Raw genomic sequence first — 22,711 nt, 5'->3', positions numbered from 1 at the left:
GATCCTCTAATTTTTCGTTCCTTTTACATTTTATTGTTAGCAACTTCTTCTTTAAAGTCAACTTCGAAAATATACTTTTCCTTTGAAATACATATTCTAACGCTTTTAACATATGCTTCTCTGAAGTTGAATCTTTAATTATATCAAGGTGTTTGTCACTTACACATTGCACTATGATTGACTTTGCATCCCTTATTTTAAAATCTGTCTTCTCTTTTTCCTCAGCAAAATTTGATACTTCTTTCTCCAACGTATTTTCAATCTGTTTCTCCTCCAGAAATGCTTTAACTCTAAACCTTCAGTTATTATAATTCTGTGCATTTAATTGTGGAAATACCACCGACGACGTGTTACTTACGTAGTTAGGTGTATCGTCGCAACCAAAATAGCATAGAAAAATATCTGAGTTTAGATGTTTTGAACACCTTTTTAAAGAGTTTTACTGAACTTCTAAGCATCTCTGTGCTACGAATTATCTATATACAGTGTACGCGTAAAATGCTTTTTTATACCCTTGTATGTAGACTTAGCTGAGATTAACTTGGGATTGGGATTGGAAGCTGCGTCAAATTAACTAATTAATTAATGGACCAAACAAATTCTGGTCAATATTTAAAAAATGATGTACAAACTTTATTTTTGAAGCAAAATTAACGAAATTTGGTACACATGTTTCTCAAGGAAATCTCCACAGGATGTCCCTATCAGATTTACTTATACCTAAATACGAAAACTTTTGTACGATTTCAATGATATTCAATTCGCTTGGGTATGGGATCTAATACGTTCAGTTTTAATAATATTAAAATCCATTAGGAACATAAGGGTGTGGGGGTTTATGAAAATGTCGTAATTCACAAATTCACACAGACCATGACTTGGGGACACCAATTAATAGGTAATTAATTATTGCATGTGGGGTATATGTTAGAAGGTATATATTGTAAAAATGTTAAAAAAAATCATAATTTAACAGTACTGAAATATTTCCAAATTGTGCTTGCTCGGTACAGCATGGATTAGCAAGTGTTCAAACAGACTTGCAATCTTTGCACCAATTTTATTTCGATTTTTTTAATTTAATCACAAGTCACATAATAATTACTACTGCAAAGCGATTTCAAGACTGTCTTATCCTATTTATCCGTATTTATATTATAAAAGCAGCTGAATATCTCATATCTTCTACTAACAATTCATCATAAGTGGAAATTATGATTATTTGTCATTTATCCACTGTAAAAGAAGAAGAGGAAACGTTGTACAATAGAACCTAACCTAACATGAGAGGGAGAGTGTTAATTTAAAATCAGTGTATTCATTATTAATAAAGTTATTTTAGTTTAATATATCCGTGTGTTTGAGAAAATCGGGGTTGATTTTCGAGAGTTTTTAGTTCTTCATTCATTTTATTTTCTTTTTAGGTAATAATCGAACACAATGGTTATTATTAGTATAATTATAATAATAAGTATTACAGAAATCGAAACACTAGAGTTTACCAAAGTTAAGTGTTTTAGAGGGCGACTAGGTTTCGAGCACTTTCCATATCTTCTTTTATATTTTCAACATTAATTTCTCTCAACTGTAGTGGTTCGATATTTTGAACCAATTCTTCATTAATAACTACTGACGGAAGTTTTAGTCTTAAATGAATTACGTTTCCTTTTTGAGAGTCATTGTTCTTATTTTTAATTTTAATATTACACTCTGGGGGCAGAATTAAAGATGTTTTATTTATTATTTCAACACTTTTATTTGGGCAAAAAAATATATATTTTTTTGGGAATTCGGGATAACTACTGAATAAGTTTCATACTTATTTATAATTCATTAATGATTAATTTTTATTTAACTTTAAGAATTTATGTTTCCTTTAATATTTTTTATAGTTTATAGTTTAAAATTGCGCGCTAAATGGCAACGAAATTTCTACGGGCGACTTTTTACGCGTTCCCCCCTTTTTTTTTGTTTGCCGATAACTTAATTTTCGGGTCGATCAGCAGTCGGTAAAAACCACGCTGTTGAAAAGGTAGTTTTTCGCTGTGCTCGTTCCGCTTTAGCTTGCTGTTTTGCATTTTCACCGGTCGTTACTTTTGTCCAAAGAACATTTTCCGCATCACCAAGGGGTACCCCGAAGACGAACCCAGAATACAAGGCAGCTCCGTGACACCGAGGTAAGTCGCTACAGTTATTTCGTTGCCCCACTCGGGTTAAATAGTTTTCATTTCAAAATTATAATACAGTCCACTTAACCTTTGGTCACATCGAACCGGATCTTATTGGATCATTCCTTTCGCGTTGAATCACTATCAAGTGCCACAATTTCAAAAACAAATAAATTACAAATTCGTTTTTTTAACTCAATAATTTAAACTATCTAATATTAGTTTGACTTTGAAAATTGCACGTCCAAATCGACCGCACGCTTGCTGTATTCGCACGACCATTTTTTTTGTCCATTTAGAACAGCGTTACAGCCACTTCGACCGTTTCTTTTTGTTTTTTCTCTTAACTGAACTGAACTAGTTTTTCGCGATCGCTATACAATGTCCGCTTTATAAAAAAGATCGAAACGCTGAGGAACGTCCAACTTGGTCGTTTGAAAATTGTTCAAGAGTTAGCGCAAGAAGCGCCGCAACACGAAGACAAAAAAAACCTTGTTACAAATAAGATTCTTAGATATGAATGAAATTAGAGATTCATTTAATTTATATCAGACCCAGATTTTGGAAACTTACTCGCAAAGTCCGGATAAATTAGAAGAAGAAGTAGATCTTTATAATCAGTTTAAACATATGTTCTATGATATAAAACATATTCACAAGAACCTTTTCGAACCAACCGAAATAAAACCTACTTTGACGCAGTTTTGCCATTCTACGTGTTACCTAGCTAAATTAAAAGTAGTAACTTTCAAAGGTGATTTAACCGTTTTCACAACTTTTCTGGACATGTTCAATAGCTCAGTCCATAACAATCCCGCTTTAACCTCCATAGAGAAGTTCAATTATTTAATTTCTTCACTTGAGGGTCCGCCACTTAACATGGTCAAACATATTTCTATGACAGATGCCAATTACATAATAGCTTACGAAACGCTTGTGAAACGCTACGACAATAAACGCCTTGCCGCCCAACACCCCTGCTTTGAAATCTGATGATCCACAGTCGTTACGCAACCTATTAGACATATTCTCAGAAAACATCGCAGCTTTGCAAATGCTACAGTACCACACCGACTCTTGGAATTTCCGTTAGCTAATATTTTGCTAGATAAATTAAACGATATTTTGCTTTCGCGCTTTGAACTTGCTAACAAATCCGCTGACAAAATGCCCTCTTACAAAGACATTTTTACATTTTTAGAATCACAATGTAACTCGCTCTATTCGCTCCACGCCACGTCGAAAAACAAAAAACATTTCCTGACGCCATCCTATAAATCGTAATCTAATTTCCAAGGTCGTATCCATCCTACAAACACTAAATCCTTTCTGAACACCAGACCTATTTCGAATGGTAAATGCCTAATATGTAACGACGCGCATACTATTTATAATTGTCAAATTTTCAAATCGAAACCACCTTTCGAACGCTTTACATTCGCTAAAACCAATAAGCTATGCTTAAATTGCTTAAGCCACGTGCATACCATTTCAACTTGTCAGTCCACTATTTCGTGTCGCTTTTGCCACCGTCGACATCATTCGCTACTACATTTCGATAAAAGAGATGACGCTCCAGAACCGCGATCGCATTTCATCACCAATTCGGGTTCGAGCTCGACATTACCCTCTTCTACGGTTTCCGCCCAGTATTCGCCGCCGAATGTGGTACCCAGTAGTTCTCAACCGTCCGGCAATAACAATGCGCCAACCTCACGCCACAACGAGACGCATTGCGGCTTTATTTCTGCTAAATCTCAAATTTTATTAGCTACCACTCTAGTTCAAATTTTAGATGGACGCGGGAACTTCAAAACCGTAAAAGCCGTTCTAGACTCTGGAGCTCAGACCACTTTCGTAACACAAAAATTAGCAAATCAACTCGGGTTGCCTAAACGTCCACTTGTCACCGACATACAGGGTGTAGGACGAAACGATATGACCTCGCAATTAGGTTCAGTGTTTATCAAACTCTATTCCGTCAACGAACCGAAAGTATTCGTATCTACCAACGCTGTCATTTTACTTCAGGTTTAACGATGAAAATTGCACCAAACGCCACATCCTTTCCAAGCTAGCCCGTATTTACGATCCTCTAGGTTTTCTAGCGTCATTTACGTTCTCTTTAAAACACTTAATTCAACAATTTTGGATTCTCGGACTCGACTGGGACCAAGAACCGCCTCTTGAAATTCTACGCAACTGGGAACCCTATAAAAAAGAATTTCACACTTTAGAGTCGTTTTCTTTGCCGCGTCATATGGATTTGAGTGGCGCTGAAGCCGTCGATTTAGTTGGATTTTGCGACGCAAGCAGACGCGGTTACGCAGGCGTTGTTTACTTGCGTATTTTCCGCCAGCATCGATATCATAGTTACTTCGTTACTGCGAAGTCTCTAGTAGCACCCCTTAAAGTGCTTTCCATTCCTCGAATCGAGTTGCTAGCAGCAACTTTGCTGTCTCAAATACTGAAATATCTCTCTTACACCTTCGCCCAAAATATTTCACTACAAAATGTCTACGCCTTCTCCGATTCCATGGTTACTCTGGCTTGGATAAAATCCCATCCTAGCAAATGGAAACCTTTTATCGCTAACCGAGTGAATATCATTCAGGAAAACACCAATCCCGATTGCTGGATGTACGTTCCCACTAAATCAAATCCCGCCGACGTCGCCAGCCGCGGATGTTCCCCTTCCGAGCTTCTAAACCACTCGTTATGGTGGGCCGGTCCTCCTTTCTTACTGTCGCATCTCGCAGAGTGGCCACATGCCGCCAGTAAAATTACCATACCTCACAACATAGACATGGAACATAACCCGAACACTTGCTTAGTTGCGAAAACTAAGACCGACAATTTTATAAACAACCTATTGGAAAGTAAATCCGACCACCGCGAAATTCAACTAATAACCGCATATGTAATCCGATTTATAAACAATTGCAAATCATCCTCCCGCAAGCAACAAAATTCACTAAATTTTAACGAACTTAATAACGCTTTTAGAATTTTAGCTAAACACGAACAGCAAAAACATTTTCCCGAATTTTTTTTCCAAATTAAGAGTAATAAAAAGCTTCCTAAGTCAATTCAAAAATTAAACGTTTTTTTAGACAGCGAGGGGATCATTTCTTTTAACCAAAAGCACCTTATTTTACTACCCCGCGAGAGCAGACTTTCCTATCTGATTGTGCAATTGATCCATCGAAAATATCTGTATTGCGGTATACAGGCTGTCCAATATTTGACAAATCAAAATTTTTGGATCATATCCGCCAAACGTTTAGTAAAAAGCGTAATTTCTCGCTGAATCACTTGTTTTCGAGTAAAACCCCAGTAGAGATATGTATGCTTGGGGACAACCCCACTCCTCTCCCTTTTGTGGACGTGTCCTCCTTACCCACGACTCTTTAGCTCCTCCCCCTTTACCCATAATCCCTTGAAACTGGCTCCCATTGGATAAGCAAGCACCAATGGGGTTTAATCAATCTCCCCACCTCTAGTTTGCGATGGCGGCGAAGCCAATCAGAGCCCAGATATTTTCCCACCCCTAAGAAAAGCAATGGCGTCAATGAGACTTGATCATATTGTTCGCGTGACCATCTGCACCCTCTAGCGGTTCGAATGTAAACTAGTGTCCCCTCTTGGAATAAGATTTTCTTTAATAAGGTAACCCACCTAGTGAATATTGACCAAAACATTTATTTTAAAAACATATAATTCTGCGAATGTGTATCCTCGCGGGTAAAAACTGTACTTTTATTGCGCACAAAGGACAGGGGAAATAAAGACGAAAAGTGTTGGATTTCTTTTCTCGGAACTGGAAGCTGGCAGGCACCACCAATAATATCTGCAAAACAAAAAGCTGGTTAAAATTTTCATTAATAAAGTAGGATATTAGAAACCATATACCTTTTTAATTTACTAAGCCATCTACCGTGCGTTAACTTCATACATATTTCCGCATGCTTCTGTTTTAAGGTATCGTGAGATATTTGACTATTTATCTGGGAAAAGTTCATATGTCGAAAATATTATGTGTATGTGGCCGTGGTAGGCTTTCTTTGCTATTATAATTTTATTTTTATTATTTAATATTGACAAAATTAATTTATCTATCTTATTGATGATTTTAAGATATCGCAGTCAACTTTACTATTTCATCAATTTCTTTTATTTATTGCTGATCTTTGAGGATAGTGTACATACTTTTTTTCGTAACTTATCTGTATCTACCCTTTAATTTCCTATCAAGCCATAAAGCAAACTCGAAAGGCATCTTAACTAAAAAGTCATATACTTTAAAGCTGCTGCGACTACTACATGAAAGTGTGTTTCTATGCAATCTCAACAATAATGAAATCTGGACGCTTATATTAAATACTGTAATACTCTTCTCTGCTAACGCTCTAATAGACGCTATTTGAACCCTGTTCAAAGAAAAACTTCTACAGCCCAAATAACCTCTCTGAACCACACTTAAGCGCATCACTCTTTCACTGTCTTGCAGCCTTCAGATTAATATTCCGTACTAACTACGTATGCCATACACGAAACGTTCTCTTTTCTAATTTTTTTCTATGCGCTACATTAACGAACAGGATCTTAAACTTTTCTGTCTGTGTATTTTGTTAGCCACGTTAAAAAAATTAAAAAAAAGGTATGCGAACCTAGAGGATATTTTCCATATTTTTCACAAATGGTGACAACAATTAATGCAAGTATTATTTTTAATAATAATCCATCTTTCGCTATGACACGAAAACATCGATTTTTTAATTCTAACTTTTCTCATAGAGCTTCCCTTTAGTCTCTATCTGTTCTTTAACTAAATCCCCACCTTTTTGAAAAACCAACCTCTAAAAATAGTTAATTTTCTCTAATATAAATTTGTACGTTTTCCGCAATATGTGTGAATATTTTTGCTAGAGCATTTAGTTACTTAGTACATGTCCTATTCAATATTTTAAAAATATAATTCTATTGATACGTGTTTAGGATTTGAAGATAACGAAACATTCCCCAGTTTCATAAATGAGAGCTCACTGCCAAACTACCAAACATCACAGTACAAACTACCGTACTACGTCCCCCTGGACAAAAGCAGGTTAGTCAGCGTCATTAATTCTACCTGCGTTAACGAATAGCGTATTGTTAATTAAGGTTTAATACGCAGAAAATATAAGCAACAAATAATTGCAATGAAACTCACTAACATCATAAATTATTAAAAAAAAAAATTAGAACAGTTGGAATTTACTGGAGTAACCAATTTGGCACTAAAAATGGAAATTTTCGATACTCTACTAGGTGCCTACAATAAATTTTACTATTATTTTTAATGCAGAGACACAACGATTTTGTAGTTTTGAATTTGATCAGGGGTATATGACCATAGTTTACGCCGACTCTAAAAGGCATGCAGTCTATTGTTTTTGAACGCCCCATTTTGTGTATTATGTTCAAAACAGAGACTCTCTGGGCTTACGACTACAGCTACCAGCTACTACTTTCAATAATATTAACACAAAAAAAAGTAGGTGGCATTTCTATAATACGTGCAAAGTTTATGTGAAACTGACTGGAAGACAGAGTAATGCACCAATATGTTACTAAACATATTTCGATAGAATTCCGTAAGAGCTTACCTCCAAGTTTTCTCATTTAGTCAGTCAAAGCATCAAATGGAAAATTCCAATCCAACATATGTAGTGGTGGAAATATATCAATCGCCTACGTTACCGATGGTACCCGACTGAAGCTTCTGCGTCTTCTTTACCCCACATGCCTACTTAAAAAGATACTGGTCTAAGTCTCAATATTCCTGTTAAAAAAAAAAGAGAGGTTCTATATTGCCATAAATATGTGTTTTCAAAATTTTACCTGAATGGTTCGTGATTCCTTATATATGCAGTGTTGGCAGCAATGTGGCGACGACTACGCTGAAACTTTCCATATCTCGTGTCCCCATGACTGGTCTGTTTCATATATCAAACCTCACCTCGCACGGGTTTGAACCTCCTTTAAAAAAAAAAAAAACAGGCAAGACTTATACTTATCATATCAAAGTAATACGAGGAACTTATATTTTATGCCAAAACTTATTTCATCACCTCCAAAGGGGAGTAGGGGTTTCTAAAGTATGGTAGGTACATCTCTTTCATTTTTTAATTAAAAAAAGTGACACAATTACGCGACGTAACTCGATCCGGATCGTTAACGCGTCTCAAGATGGGGGTTTAGAGATGCTGAGGTCATTAAATTGATTCACTAATACCAGTACACACTGAAACCCCTTATTTCCAAAATAAAAAATTGTTAACTGTTAACACAACAAAAAAACTATTTTCTCACCAATTATATTTCTGGGTCGTTTTCAGAATTTGTCCAAAGTAGAATCCCAAGAGGATAGGGCCGCAATTTCGAAAAATGTTCATGTCTCCCCACTATGCATTTGTACAAGAAGCAGGGCCGGATTAACAGCAATTATATTCTTGTCAGTCAACATACAGCCGCCGATTGAATTCTCGGATTCTGCTTTACTAGTAGCCATGGTCTGTCAAATATGTTACTTAAAAATTGTATATTTTTTTTTACAAATAATATACCTTTCCTAAAATAATTCCGCCTTTGTCAAGTTGGACACGGGCATGTCTGTCCGCTTTGAAAAGCGCAGGCGTATGTATCTTCCAAAATGATCCAAGCAGGCTCGGATTGCCAGCAAATACACAACTCGCCGATTCAATTCTGAGATGTTGCTTCACGAGTTACCATGATCTGTCAAATATTTTAATTTAAAAAAAAATCTATTATTTAGCAACAATATACCTTTTTAAAAATAATTTCGTCTTTTTTCAAGTTTAACAGGACACGTGTGTTCGTTTCAGTTGGACAAGGGCACGTCTGTCCGCTTTGAAAAGCGCGGCGTATGTATCTTCCAAAATGATCCAAATTGTTAACCTTTTTTTGATTCCTCGTTCCCCGATTCAATTCTGAGATGTTGCTTCACGAGTTACCATGATCTGTCAAATATTTTAATAAAAAAAATCTATTATTTAGCAACAATATACCTTTTTAAAAATAATTTCGTCTTTTTCAAGTTCAACAGGACACGTGTGTTCGTTTCGAAAGGTTTTGTAGTCTGTAGCTCTGTCGAATTCTCCAAAATTCGTTAAACCTTCAGATATTTTCAAAATTTGTCCAACGCAGACTTCCACTCACGCAGTTTCGAAAACTTTCTGGTCTCCCCGCCATGCATTTGTACACGAAGCCGTTCTGGACTATTAGCAAACAGCACATCCGTCATTTTTCTTCTCGGATTCCGCTTGACGAGTTACATCGATCTGTCAAATATTTAATGTAAAACAATCTTATCTATTACTTTTACCCAATATTAAGTACCTATTCAAAATTAGTAGCGCCTTTTCGAGTTCGAAAGGTTTCGTAGCCTATAGCCCTGCCGAAATGGCATTGCATTTGTACACGAAGCAGGGTCGGATTGTAAGCAAACAGCACCCCCGGTCACTTTTCTTCTCGGATTCTGCTTGACGAGTTACATCGATCTGTGGAATATTTAGCGAAAAAAAAAAATTATCTATTACTTTTACCAAAAATGAAGTACCTTTTTTCTTTAAAACAGTTCGTCCTTTTCGAGTTTGAAAGGTTTCGTAGCCTATAGCCCTGCCGAAATGTCATTGCATTTGTACACGAAGCAGGGTCGGATTGTCAGCAAACACCACAAGCGTCACTTTTCTTTTCGGTTTCTGCTTGACGAATTACATCGATCGGTCAAATATTTAATATAAAAAATATCTATTTTACCAAAAATACGTACTCTTCTAAGATAAATTAGCTCTTTTCGAGTTTAAGAGGACACGTATGTCAACTGTAGGATGTTTTATTATTATATTTTCCAGTGTCTATAAATTAATAAACAACAGAAGCTTCCGAATACAAAAATTTCAACATGAGTTTTTTTTTCTTGAAACTTAAAAGTTCTAACCCCTAAAACCATATTTTTAATACGCTGGCGGACGTATAACAATCCCCAAAAATTACCATATTTAAATTGTTACTATTGATATATTTCTATTCCGAACTTAACTCAATACATGCAAAAAAAAACTAGCGAATGTTATTTATTATCTCCGATGGGTGGATGATTGAGAAACGTTTAAATAAATCTACCTTTCTGTCTCTCTTTTTCTATATAGGTCACTCATTCTCTCTATCTGTTACTTTCCACAATCCGAATTTACACTTGGCCCCCCAAAAATCTTGTAAAATTTTATCTGCTTAACTTCTTCGCGTTGTTCATATTGCTGAATTTTTTGGGAGATATATCGTGCGTTATTTCTATTAAAATTCTGTTTCCTTTTTACCTACTTCAAAAACGTAAGCGAGCATTTTTGGTTGTTTTATTAAACAAAAATTGATACTAACCAAGATCCGTATCTCCGACCTCAGCCTCCTTTGATCACTCCCCAATTTTTTTTAATTAAGTATAGAAACCTCGTCGAACATATACATAATACTAGTTCAAAATGTTACGCGGTTACTCATTAAAGTCGCAATTCCGAAAGCTTCTTACCTATCTTTTTCCAGTCTTTTTTGTTTTATTTATCCGTATATGAAACACACATTGAACACAAAACTTAAACTCGTTGGCGATATTGCATTAAGCAACAAACGCGTATAACAGAAACGAACCCTTAACACAAACGCTTCTTTAAACTTCGACTGACACGTGAAACAAGCCGCATTCCTACGAAAGGCAGGTAAACCAAGCAGGTCAAATTTTAAGCTACCCTCCAGTGTCGTCGTAGGTTGGGGCATAGTAAATAGCGAATACAACAAAGCGGTAATTTATAATAATTTAATTTGCATTTTATTTAACTTAAGTTGTTTTGTAGAAAATGAGACATTTCTACAATTAATCAATATACTACGAGTACTTTTCCGCTTAATTACTATTTTTGAGAAACAAAAGGAAACGTTAGATTCCATTCAAACTTTTTCGGTTTTCATGATATCTCGCGTTTATTTAGAAGCTAATGGCCTGTGGCCTTAACCAGACGTTTCCAAAGCCTGGTTTGATATTATGTATATAAATCTTAACAAACACGAAAAATAGAGTTATATTGCCACCGAAAATCTGAATTTATGTTTAAAAATGTAACTTCCCGTATTTAAACTATTGCCTGCATTGGCGCCTATATTTTATAGTTTTTTTTTGTATCCTATTTTTTTTTGTTTTGCTTGCAAATGTGTGTCCATTTTTCGGGTACTGAATTTTTTTTTCTCAAATTATTACAAATTACTCAAAACGGAGTTAAAAAGAGACGAGGAGAAAAGGGTAGGACCCTTATTTCTCCGACACTGACCTCCGATGTTTATAAAAATTGACGCCTTGACACCCTCCCCGTGAATATTTTACAAAGGATTTTTAAAATTTAACTTCCAAATAACGCATACTCTCGCCTAGTGTCACAGTTTTGGGCCCCATTTTGCTATGGTTAGACAGGTTTATTCTTGTACATTGTCGGGACAAAAGAAGCATCTCCTTCATCCAAATCGACTTTTTCATACCTAATATAACAGCTGCCGGGCATCATCTCGCCTTAATTGTTTCTATTGAATTAATTTTAGTTACAAAAAATTAGATGATCGTCAAAATTGGCATAAAAAGATAATCAAGATTTAATTAAAACAAGAATATGCACAAAAGAAAAGAGATAAACTCCGACACGGGAAACAAGGAAATATCGCTGAAACGGCAACTGATCTAGCGCGCGCCTTTTTTAAAAATAATAATTTTTCAAAAGAATTCTAGGCTAAGCTAAATACCTGGTGCAACAAAGTATTGAAGGATCTTCATGATCCTACCTGTGAGCGAGTAGAAAATTATTTGCAAAGAGGATAAAGGTATATCTTAATATAAATAGTTTCACTATTGATAACATGTCCCCTTTTAAAATGGCGCATTATTTGATACGTACTTTTTTCTTGTCAGAGCTTGTCTAAAAAAAAAAATCGGGATGGATGGAGGTTCTCCGTCAGGTTTTTTTCCTGTCGAAACAAGTATGTGCGGCGTTCGCTTTGGATCTGGGGGAATGGGTGGGGTTATACATATATAAGCTATAAGAAATTTTAATTTTTTATTCAGTTTCCACTCATACAATTTCGTGATAAGTGCAGAGTGAGAAAAATGTCCGAAGTCGAAAATTATCCAACGCAAGCATTGGATTCATGGGGAAGATTTGTGGTCAATGCGGAAATAATCCGCGAACAAAAATACATTTACGAGGCAGCAATTACGCTGCCGGAATTCGGACTAGAAATTACCTCAGGTCTTAGCCCAGCAAGAATCTTCGCTCCGGCAGTGAAAGTGAGCTTTATCCCCTACGTTTTGGCGGAGAAAAGAAGCATTTCGTTCGACGAGATAGACTTCACAGAATTAATACAACAGCTTCCATTGTTATTGTTAGCAGGCCCGACTGGTAAAGTTATGTATTTAACCTGCTTCAAACTCAGCTGTCTACAATGTGATGGTGAAGTCTTGGTCAAGATTGAAAATAGCGAGGGTATACTCTATATTTCGAAAGACTGGGTACAGGAATTAATTACCATAAGCAAATTGGTATTTAAAAGAATACGAGTACTGTCTCGTTTGAACTTTTACGAGTACTACGATAGAATATTGTATTTGACTATACATGAAAATTTACTGGAAGACGCCAAAATCTTTCCGCATATAGAATATTTATGTTCTACAGAAGAGAGTGAGCAGAGCTACTGCATGGAGGACTACATGCGTTTTGTAAAAATGCAGATAAAACAAGATATCAACAAAAGGATAGCATGGGACATACCTGTGTTTTAATAGAAATTTACCTGTAAACTAATAATAATAAATGTATTTTTAAAATTCAGTGTGTGTGTATGTTTTATCCTTACCCCCATAAAAAAAAGTAAAAAAAAAACAAGTAATTGCGTAAAATAACTTTATTAAAGAAAAAAAAATAACAACAAAATATAACCAAACAAAACATAGTACCACCGGAATGAAACCATCAGAAATTACCCCAACAACGGAGATTCTCGCATATAATTTACCAAAAAAAATTTTGCAGTGCAAAAGTCAAAGTTCAAAGCTGGCGATGCAGTGAGCATAAGTCGCACAAAATCGGTTTTTGACAAAAGCTATGAAATTAATTGGACACCCCGAAAATTTCAAGATTGTTAAAGTAAGTGGTTCCTTCCCTCTTACGTATATTTTGGAAGATATGGAGGGGCGTTAAATCAAAGCTTCGTTTTATTGAAGTCGAATTACAAAAACCGTACTACCAAATAGTCGATCGACTATTTGCAATTTTTTTTGGTAAATTATATGCGAGAATCTCCGTTGTTGGGGTAATTTCTGATGGTTTCATTCCGGTGGTACTATGTTTTGTTTGGTTATATTTTGTTGTTATTTTTTTTTCTTTAATAAAGTTATTTTACGCAATTACTTGTTTTTTTTTTACTTTTTTTTATGGGGGTAAGGATAAAACATACACACACACTGAATTTTAAAAATACATTTATTATTATTAGTTTACAGGTAAATTTCTATTAAAACACAGGTATGTCCCATGCTATCCTTTTGTTGATATCTTGTTTTATCTGCATTTTTCCAAAACGCATGTAGTCCTCCATGCAGTAGCTCTGCTCACTCTCTTCTGTAGAACATAAATATTCTATATGCGGAAAGATTTTGGCGTCTTCCAGTAAATTTTCATGTATAGTCAAATACAATATTCTATCGTAGTACTCGTAAAAGTTCAAACGAGACAGTACTCGTATTCTTTTAAATACCAATTTGCTTATGGTAATTAATTCCTGTACCCAGTCTTTCGAAATATAGAGTATACCCTCGCTATTTTCAATCTTGACCAAGACTTCACCATCACATTGTAGACAGCTGAGTTTGAAGCAGGTTAAATACATAACTTTACCAGTCGGGCCTGCTAACAATAACAATGGAAGCTGTTGTATTAATTCTGTGAAGTCTATCTCGTCGAACGAAATGCTTCTTTTCTCCGCCAAAACGTAGGGGATAAAGCTCACTTTCACTGCCGGAGCGAAGATTCTTGCTGGGCTAAGACCTGAGGTAATTTCTAGTCCGAATTCCGGCAGCGTAATTGCTGCCTCGTAAATGTATTTTTGTTCGCGGATTATTTCCGCATTGACCACAAATCTTCCCCATGAATCCAATGCTTGCGTTGGATAATTTTCGACTTCGGACATTTTTCTCACTCTGCACTTATCACGAAATTGTATGAGTGGAAACTGAATAAAAAATTAAAATTTCTTATAGCTTATATATGTATAACCCCACCCATTCCCCCAGATCCAAAGCGAACGCCGCACATACTTGTTTCGACAGGAAAAAAACCTGACGGAGAACCTCCATCCATCCCGATTTTTTTTTTTAGACAAGCTCTGACAAGAAAAAAGTACGTATCAAATAATGCGCCATTTTAAAAGGGGACATGTTATCAATAGTGAAACTATTTATATTAAGATATACCTTTATCCTCTTTGCAAATAATTTTCTACTCGCTCACAGGTAGGATCATGAAGATCCTTCAATACTTTGTTGCACCAGGTATTTAGCTTAGCCTAGAATTCTTTTGAAAAATTATTATTTTTAAAAAAGGCGCGCGCTAGATCAGTTGCCGTTTCAGCGATATTTCCTTGTTTCCCGTGTCGGAGTTTATCTCTTTTCTTTTGTGCATATTCTTGTTTTAATTAAATCTTGATTATCTTTTTATGCCAATTTTGACGATCATCTAATTTTTTGTAACTAAAATTAATTCAATTGAAACAATTAAGGCGAGATGATGCCCGGCAGCTGTTATATTAGGTATGAAAAAGTCGATTTGGATGAAGGAGATGCTTCTTTTGTCCCGACAATGTACAAGAATAAACCTGTCTAACCATAGCAAAATGGGGCCCAAAACTGTGACACTAGGCGAGAGTATGCGTTATTTGGAAGTTAAATTTTAAAAATCCTTTGTAAAATATTCACGGGGAGGGTGTCAAGGCGTCAATTTTTATAAACATCGGAGGTCAGTGTCGGAGAAATAAGGGTTCTACCCTTTTCTCCTCGTCTCTTTTTAACTCCGTTTTGAGTAATTTGTAATAATTTGAGAAAAAAAAATTCAGTACCCGAAAAATGGACACACATTTGCAAGCAAAACAAAAAAAAATAGGATACAAAAAAAAACTATAAAATATAGGCGCCAATGCAGGCAATAGTTTAAATACGGGAAGTTACATTTTTAAACATAAATTCAGATTTTCGGTGGCAATATAACTCTATTTTTCGTGTTTGTTAAGATTTATATACATAATATCAAACCAGGCTTTGGAAACGTCTGGTTAAGGCCACAGGCCATTAGCTTCTAAATAAACGCGAGATATCATGAAAACCGAAAAAGTTTGAATGGAATCTAACGTTTCCTTTTGTTTCTCAAAAATAGTAATTAAGCGGAAAAGTACTCGTAGTATATTGATTAATTGTAGAAATGTCTCATTTTCTACAAAACAACTTAAGTTAAATAAAATGCAAATTAAATTATTATAAATTACCGCTTTGTTGTATTCGCTATTTACTATGCCCCAACCTACGACGACACTGGAGGGTAGCTTAAAATTTGACCTGCTTGGTTTACCTGCCTTTCGTAGGAATGCGGGTTGTTTCACGTGTCAGTCGAAGTTTAAAGAAGCGTTTGTGTTAAGGGTTCGTTTCTGTTATACGCGTTTGTTGCTTAATGCAATATCGCCAACGAGTTTAAGTTTTGGACAAATTTTGAAAATATCTGAAGGTTTAACGAATTTTGGAGAATTCGACAGAGCTACAGACTACAAAACCTTTCGAAACGAACACACGTGTCCTGTTGAACTTGAAAAAGACGAAATTATTTTTAAAAAGGTATATTGTTGCTAAATAATAGATTTTTTTTATTAAAATATTTGACAGATCATGGTAACTCGTGAAGCAACATCTCAGAATTGAATCGGGGAACGAGGAATCAAAAAAAGGTTAACAATTTGGATCATTTTGGAAGATACATACGCCGCGCTTTTCAAAGCGGACAGACGTGCCCTTGTCCAACTGAAACGAACACACGTGTCCTGTTAAACTTGAAAAAAGACGAAATTATTTTTAAAAAGGTATATTGTTGCTAAATAATAGATTTTTTTTTAAATTAAAATATTTGACAGATCATGGTAACTCGTGAAGCAACATCTCAGAATTGAATCGGCGAGTTGTGTATTTGCTGGCAATCCGAGCCTGCTTGGATCATTTTGGAAGATACATACGCCTGCGCTTTTCAAAGCGGACAGACATGCCCGTGTCCAACTTGACAAAGGCGGAATTATTTTAGGAAAGGTATATTATTTGTAAAAAAAAATATACAATTTTTAAGTAACATATTTGACAGACCATGGCTACTAGTAAAGCAGAATCCGAGAATTCAATCGGCGGCTGTATGTTGACTGACAAGAATATAATTGCTGTTAATCCGGCCCTGCTTCTTGTACAAATGCATAGTGGGGAGACATGAACATTTTTCGAAATTGCGGCCCTATCCTCTTGGGATTCTACTTTGGACAAATTCTGAAAACGACCCAGAAATATAATTGGTGAGAAAATAGTTTTTTTGTTGTGTTAACAGTTAACAATTTTTTATTTTGGAAATAAGGGGTTTCAGTGTGTACTGGTATTAGTGAATCAATTTAATGACCTCAGCATCTCTAAACCCCCATCTTGAGACGCGTTAACGATCCGGATCGAGTTACGTCGCGTAATTGTGTCACTTTTTTTAATTAAAAAATGAAAGAGATGTACCTACCATACTTTAGAAACCCCTACTCCCCTTTGGAGGTGATGAAATAAGTTTTGGCATAAAATATAAGTTCCTCGTATTACTTTGATATGATAAGTATAAGTCTTGCCTGTTTTTTTTTTTTTTAAAGGAGGTTCAAACCCGTGCGAGGTGAGGTTTGATATATGAAACAGACCAGTCATGGGGACACGAGATATGGAAAGTTTCAGCGTAGTCGTCGCCACATTGCTGCCAACACTGCATATATAAGGAATCACGAACCATTCAGGTAAAATTTTGAAAACACATATTTATGGCAATATAGAACCTCTCTTTTTTTTTTAACAGGAATATTGAGACTTAGACCAGTATCTTTTTAAGTAGGCATGTGGGGTAAAGAAGACGCAGAAGCTTCAGTCGGGTACCATCGGTAACGTAGGCGATTGATATATTTCCACCACTACATATGTTGGATTGGAATTTTCCATTTGATGCTTTGACTGACTAAATGAGAAAACTTGGAGGTAAGCTCTTACGGAATTCTATCGAAATATGTTTAGTAACATATTGGTGCATTACTCTGTCTTCCAGTCAGTTTCACATAAACTTTGCACGTATTATAGAAATGCCACCTACTTTTTTTTGTGTTAATATTATTGAAAGTAGTAGCTGGTAGCTGTAGTCGTAAGCCCAGAGAGTCTCTGTTTTGAACATAATACACAAAATGGGGCGTTCAAAAACAATAGACTGCATGCCTTTTAGAGTCGGCGTAAACTATGGTCATATACCCCTGATCAAATTCAAAACTACAAAATCGTTGTGTCTCTGCATTAAAAATAATAGTAAAATTTATTGTAGGCACCTAGTAGAGTATCGAAAATTTCCATTTTTAGTGCCAAATTGGTTACTCCAGTAAATTCCAACTGTTCTAATTTTTTTTTTTAATAATTTATGATGTTAGTGAGTTTCATTGCAATTATTTGTTGCTTATATTTTCTGCGTATTAAACCTTAATTAACAATACGCTATTCGTTAACGCAGGTAGAATTAATGACGCTGACTAACCTGCTTTTGTCCAGGGGGACGTAGTACGGTAGTTTGTACTGTGATGTTTGGTAGTTTGGCAGTGAGCTCTCATTTATGAAACTGGGGAATGTTTCGTTATCTTCAAATCCTAAACACGTATCAATAGAATTATATTTTTAAAATATTGAATAGGACATGTACTAAGTAACTAAATGCTCTAGCAAAAATATTCACACATATTGCGGAAAACGTACAAATTTATATTAGAGAAAATTAACTATTTTTAGAGGTTGGTTTTTCAAAAAGGTGGGGATTTAGTTAAAGAACAGATAGAGACTAAAGGGAAGCTCTATGAGAAAAGTTAGAATTAAAAAATCGATGTTTTCGTGTCATAGCGAAAGATGGATTATTATTAAAAATAATACTTGCATTAATTGTTGTCACCATTTGTGAAAAATATGGAAAATATCCTCTAGGTTCGCATACCTTTTTTTTAATTTTTTTAACGTGGCTAACAAAATACACAGACAGAAAAGTTTAAGATCCTGTTCGTTAATGTAGCGCATAGAAAAAAATTAGAAAAGAGAACGTTTCGTGTATGGCATACGTAGTTAGTACGGAATATTAATCTGAAGGCTGCAAGACAGTGAAAGAGTGATGCGCTTAAGTGTGGTTCAGAGAGGTTATTTGGGCTGTAGAAGTTTTTCTTTGAACAGGGTTCAAATAGCGTCTATTAGAGCGTTAGCAGAGAAGAGTATTACAGTATTTAATATAAGCGTCCAGATTTCATTATTGTTGAGATTGCATAGAAACACACTTTCATGTAGTAGTCGCAGCAGCTTTAAAGTATATGACTTTTTAGTTAAGATGCCTTTCGAGTTTGCTTTATGGCTTGATAGGAAATTAAAGGGTAGATACAGATAAGTTACGAAAAAAAGTATGTACACTATCCTCAAAGATCAGCAATAAATAAAAGAAATTGATGAAATAGTAAAGTTGACTGCGATATCTTAAAATCATCAATAAGATAGATAAATTAATTTTGTCAATATTAAATAATAAAAATAAAATTATAATAGCAAAGAAAGCCTACCACGGCCACATACACATAATATTTTCGACATATGAACTTTTCCCAGATAAATAGTCAAATATCTCACGATACCTTAAAACAGAAGCATGCGGAAATATGTATGAAGTTAACGCACGGTAGATGGCTTAGTAAATTAAAAAGGTATATGGTTTCTAATATCCTACTTTATTAATGAAAATTTTAACCAGCTTTTTGTTTTGCAGATATTATTGGTGGTGCCTGCCAGCTTCCAGTTCCGAGAAAAGAAATCCAACACTTTTCGTCTTTATTTCCCCTGTCCTTTGTGCGCAATAAAAGTACAGTTTGTACCCGCGAGGATACACATTCGCAGAATTATATGTTTTTAAAATAAATGTTTTGGTCAATATTCACTAGGTGGGTTACCTTATTAAAGAAAATCTTATTCCAAGAGGGGACACTAGTTTACATTCGAACCGCTAGAGGGTGCAGATGGTCACGCGAACAATATGATCAAGTCTCATTGACGCCATTGCTTTTCTTAGGGGTGGGAAAATATCTGGGCTCTGATTGGCTTCGCCGCCATCGCAAACTAGAGGTGGGGAGATTGATTAAACCCCATTGGTGCTTGCTTATCCAATGGGAGCCAGTTTCAAGGGATTATGGGTAAAGGGGGAGGAGCTAAAGAGTCGTGGGTAAGGAGGACACGCCCACAAAAGGGAGAGGAGTGGGGTTGTCCCCAAGCATACATATCTCTACTAACCCCGTATCTACCAACCCATAATGGGTAATTTACCCCACGCTAGAGTCACTCCCCAAAAACCGTTTTCTTCCACGGGAATCGATTTTAGCGGCAATCTGCTTATTACCCTTAGCAAACACAGAGGAGCTAAAACTACCAAGGCTTACATATGTTTATTGGTCTGTTTGGCTACCAAAGCCATTCATCTGGAATTTGTCCGCTGAAGCTTTCTTGGCCGCTCTCCGTCGTCAGAAATTTGTATTCAGACAACGCGACAAACTTTGTTAAAGCTAACAAGGAGCTATGGACACTTGCCCGGAAGTGCGCTAACCAGGAGTGTATTGACTGGCATTTTATACCACCATCCGCCCCCCACTTTGGAGGTATATGGGAATCGGGAATAAAATCGGTGAAAGGTCATTTGATGCGTGTCATCGGTTCGCAAATACTCACCTACGAAGAATTGTCCACCATATTATGTCAAATAGAGGCTGTGTTAAACTCTCGACCGCTCACACCTCTATCTTCAGATCCCAACGACTTTGAAGTTTCAACGCCCAGTCACTTTTTAACGGGGGCTCCGTTAGTCGCCGTACCAAACGACGATGTTAACACTGAGAAATTAAGTAATCCAAATCGCTGGAAACTAGTTCAGAGAATTCACAACGACTTTTGGCGCCGATGGAAGGCGGAGTATTTGAATACGTTACAAACTCGTCAAAAGTGGCTGCAATCCTGTCAAGAACCCACAATCGGCACTTTAGTTTTGTAAAAAGACGATCTCGCTCAGCTCTTACAGTGGCGTACAGGTCGAATTGTGGACATTTTCAAAGGCCCAGTCGGTCACGCTCGAGTCGCTAATGTCCGTACCAATTCGGGTACTTTTAGAAGGCCATTACTTAAATTATGTCCCCTGCCTTTGGTAACCCTCCGAAAGTGACAGTCACTTATTTATAATTCATTAATGATTAATTTTTATTTAACTTTAAGAATTTAATCTATGTTTCCTTTAATATTTTTTATAGTTTATAGTTTAAAATTGCGCGCTAAATGGCAACGAAATTTCTACGGGCGACTTTTTACGCGTTCCCCCTTTTTTGTTTGTTTGCCGATAACTTAATTTTCGGGTCGATCAGCAGTCGGTAAAAACCACGCTGTTGAAAAGGTAGTTTTTCGCTGTGCTCGTTCCGCTTTAGCTTGCTGTTTTGCATTTTCACCGGTCGTTACTTTTGTCCGAAGAACATTTTCCGCATCACCAAGGGGTACCCCGAAGACGAACCCAGAATACAAGGCAGCTCCGTGACACCGAGGTAAGTCGCTACAGTTATTTCGTTGCCCCATTCGGCTTAAATAGTTTTCATTTCAAAATTATAATCCAGTCCACTTAACCAACTACAATAGAATTATCATTTAATTGGGTAGCTGAGGTTTCTTTATATTCGATTGGAGTCACTGGACAATGATTAGATAAATTAATTGTTTGCGGAATACAGAGTTCGTTTTTATTAAGCAGGTTGCTGGGGCATAAGGATATGTTTCTCGACTTTGTAGCAGTTTTCTTTTAGGTTAAAGAAATCGTCTGTCGATTTCAAAAGATAGGGATTGTTTATAATGGATATTTTATTATTAATTGGTATGGAGTATATACGGTACAGATTATAAGGCTTGTTATAAATAAGAGGTACAGCTGCGTAAAATATAAGCTAATTTTTGATCGTGACGTCAGCGTGCGCCACTTCGTAGTATTTAATTATATTATCGAAAGGAATTCGTGTTTTCGGGTCAAGTTTAGAGATAATATTCTTAAGTTCTTTGTATTTAAAATGCTGTGGTGCATTACGTTTATTTCAGCGAAGTTGATAGCGGTCTGCACATTTATTCGCATTTCATCGAAAACGCGAAGATTGTTTTCCAAGTTGTCGAGTAAGATAATGAAATAAGAGGTTATTGTTATAGTTTGCGTCATTTTTGCTAGGTAGTTAATTTGGGTCAGTATATTCTGCTGATTATTTTTTATGTTATTCAGCTGAGCGTCTATGTCCTTTGTTAGCCGTTTAACGATCGTCTGGGTTGAGGATACGACTTGATGTAGGGTTTCTTGATTTTCTTGAAGAATTTTAATATATTGGTCGTATCTATGACCATCATCTGAGTCTAGAGTTCCAAATAAATATTTTTGCACTTTTCCAACGAAATTAAAGAGTCCTCTTTTAATTCTTTTTGCTGGAGCGGTATAATTATTAATAAAGGCTTTAATAGATTCTGCTTGGTCAATAAGATCTAAGGTCCGAGTTAGTAATAAGTGACCTAAGGGCGTATTTAAATTATTTAGGGTGGCATTAATTCGTAAAAGCATTGATTTCGTTAATTTTAAACAATCCTGTAAGTTAGTCAAATTAACATGATAGTAGACATGATGAAAGTTTGTTACAACATAACTATTTCCTTGATGTACTGGTAACAGGGGGTTTGTTATATCTTCGATTTTATATTTTAAATTGAATGACTTTATATTTAGGTTGTAATTTTTGTGCTCACTTTAACTTCCGCGCTGTATTTATTAATTGATTAGTATCTTCGGGTATTTCGGGGTCATTTTCGCGTTTTTCATTTAGTTTTGCTAAAACATTTGCCTTTTTTGTATTAAGTTTTAAATTTATTTTTTCATTAAGTTCCTTAAAGATTTCCGCAAGTTCGTACACATAATCTGTTTGCAATTTAGGTTTTTGTCAAAATTTAGTTGATAATACAGATTTCCTTTTAGAATTTGAAAAGAAAATGGGAAGAATGTATACTATTATTATAATTTATTATTGCGATATTCATTAGCTCTTGGATCGTTTTAGTA

At 35.7% G+C, this 22,711-nt stretch overlaps 1 protein-coding gene and 2 long non-coding RNA genes across 3 annotated transcripts; 2 read left to right on the top strand and 1 right to left on the bottom strand.

Moving 5' to 3' along the window:
* Positions 1 to 1,971: 1,971 nt before the first annotated feature.
* LOC132695596 (uncharacterized) lies at positions 1,972 to 17,556 on the top strand. Its single transcript, XR_009617859.1, has 4 exons — positions 1,972 to 2,177; positions 16,195 to 16,388; positions 16,440 to 17,333; positions 17,393 to 17,556. It is a non-coding gene; the product is annotated as an uncharacterized LOC132695596 (long non-coding RNA).
* On the bottom strand, positions 7,891 to 9,077 carry LOC132695609 (uncharacterized). Its single transcript, XR_009617864.1, has 3 exons — positions 8,997 to 9,077; positions 8,052 to 8,945; positions 7,891 to 7,992 (listed from the first exon to the last, which is right to left on the bottom strand). It is a non-coding gene; the product is annotated as an uncharacterized LOC132695609 (long non-coding RNA).
* Positions 17,557 to 19,904: 2,348 nt separating the features above from the next.
* On the top strand, positions 19,905 to 21,790 carry LOC132697296 (uncharacterized). The gene is made up of 4 exons (XM_060662709.1): positions 19,905 to 20,042; positions 20,090 to 20,631; positions 21,060 to 21,173; positions 21,715 to 21,790. Exons 1-4 carry the CDS (start codon positions 19,905 to 19,907, stop codon positions 21,788 to 21,790), a joined length of 870 nt encoding a protein of 289 aa, XP_060518692.1.
* The last annotated feature ends 921 nt before the right edge of the window (positions 21,791 to 22,711 follow it).

The sequence above is a fragment of the Cylas formicarius genome, unplaced genomic scaffold (genome assembly GCF_029955315.1).
Source record: "Cylas formicarius isolate icCylForm1 unplaced genomic scaffold, icCylForm1.1 PGA_scaffold_10__41_contigs__length_53128322, whole genome shotgun sequence".
Classification (NCBI taxonomy): Eukaryota; Metazoa; Arthropoda; class Insecta; order Coleoptera; family Brentidae; genus Cylas; species Cylas formicarius.
The sequence above is the reverse complement of the archived record's forward strand: the minus strand, read 5'-3'. Positions and strand labels throughout refer to the sequence as shown.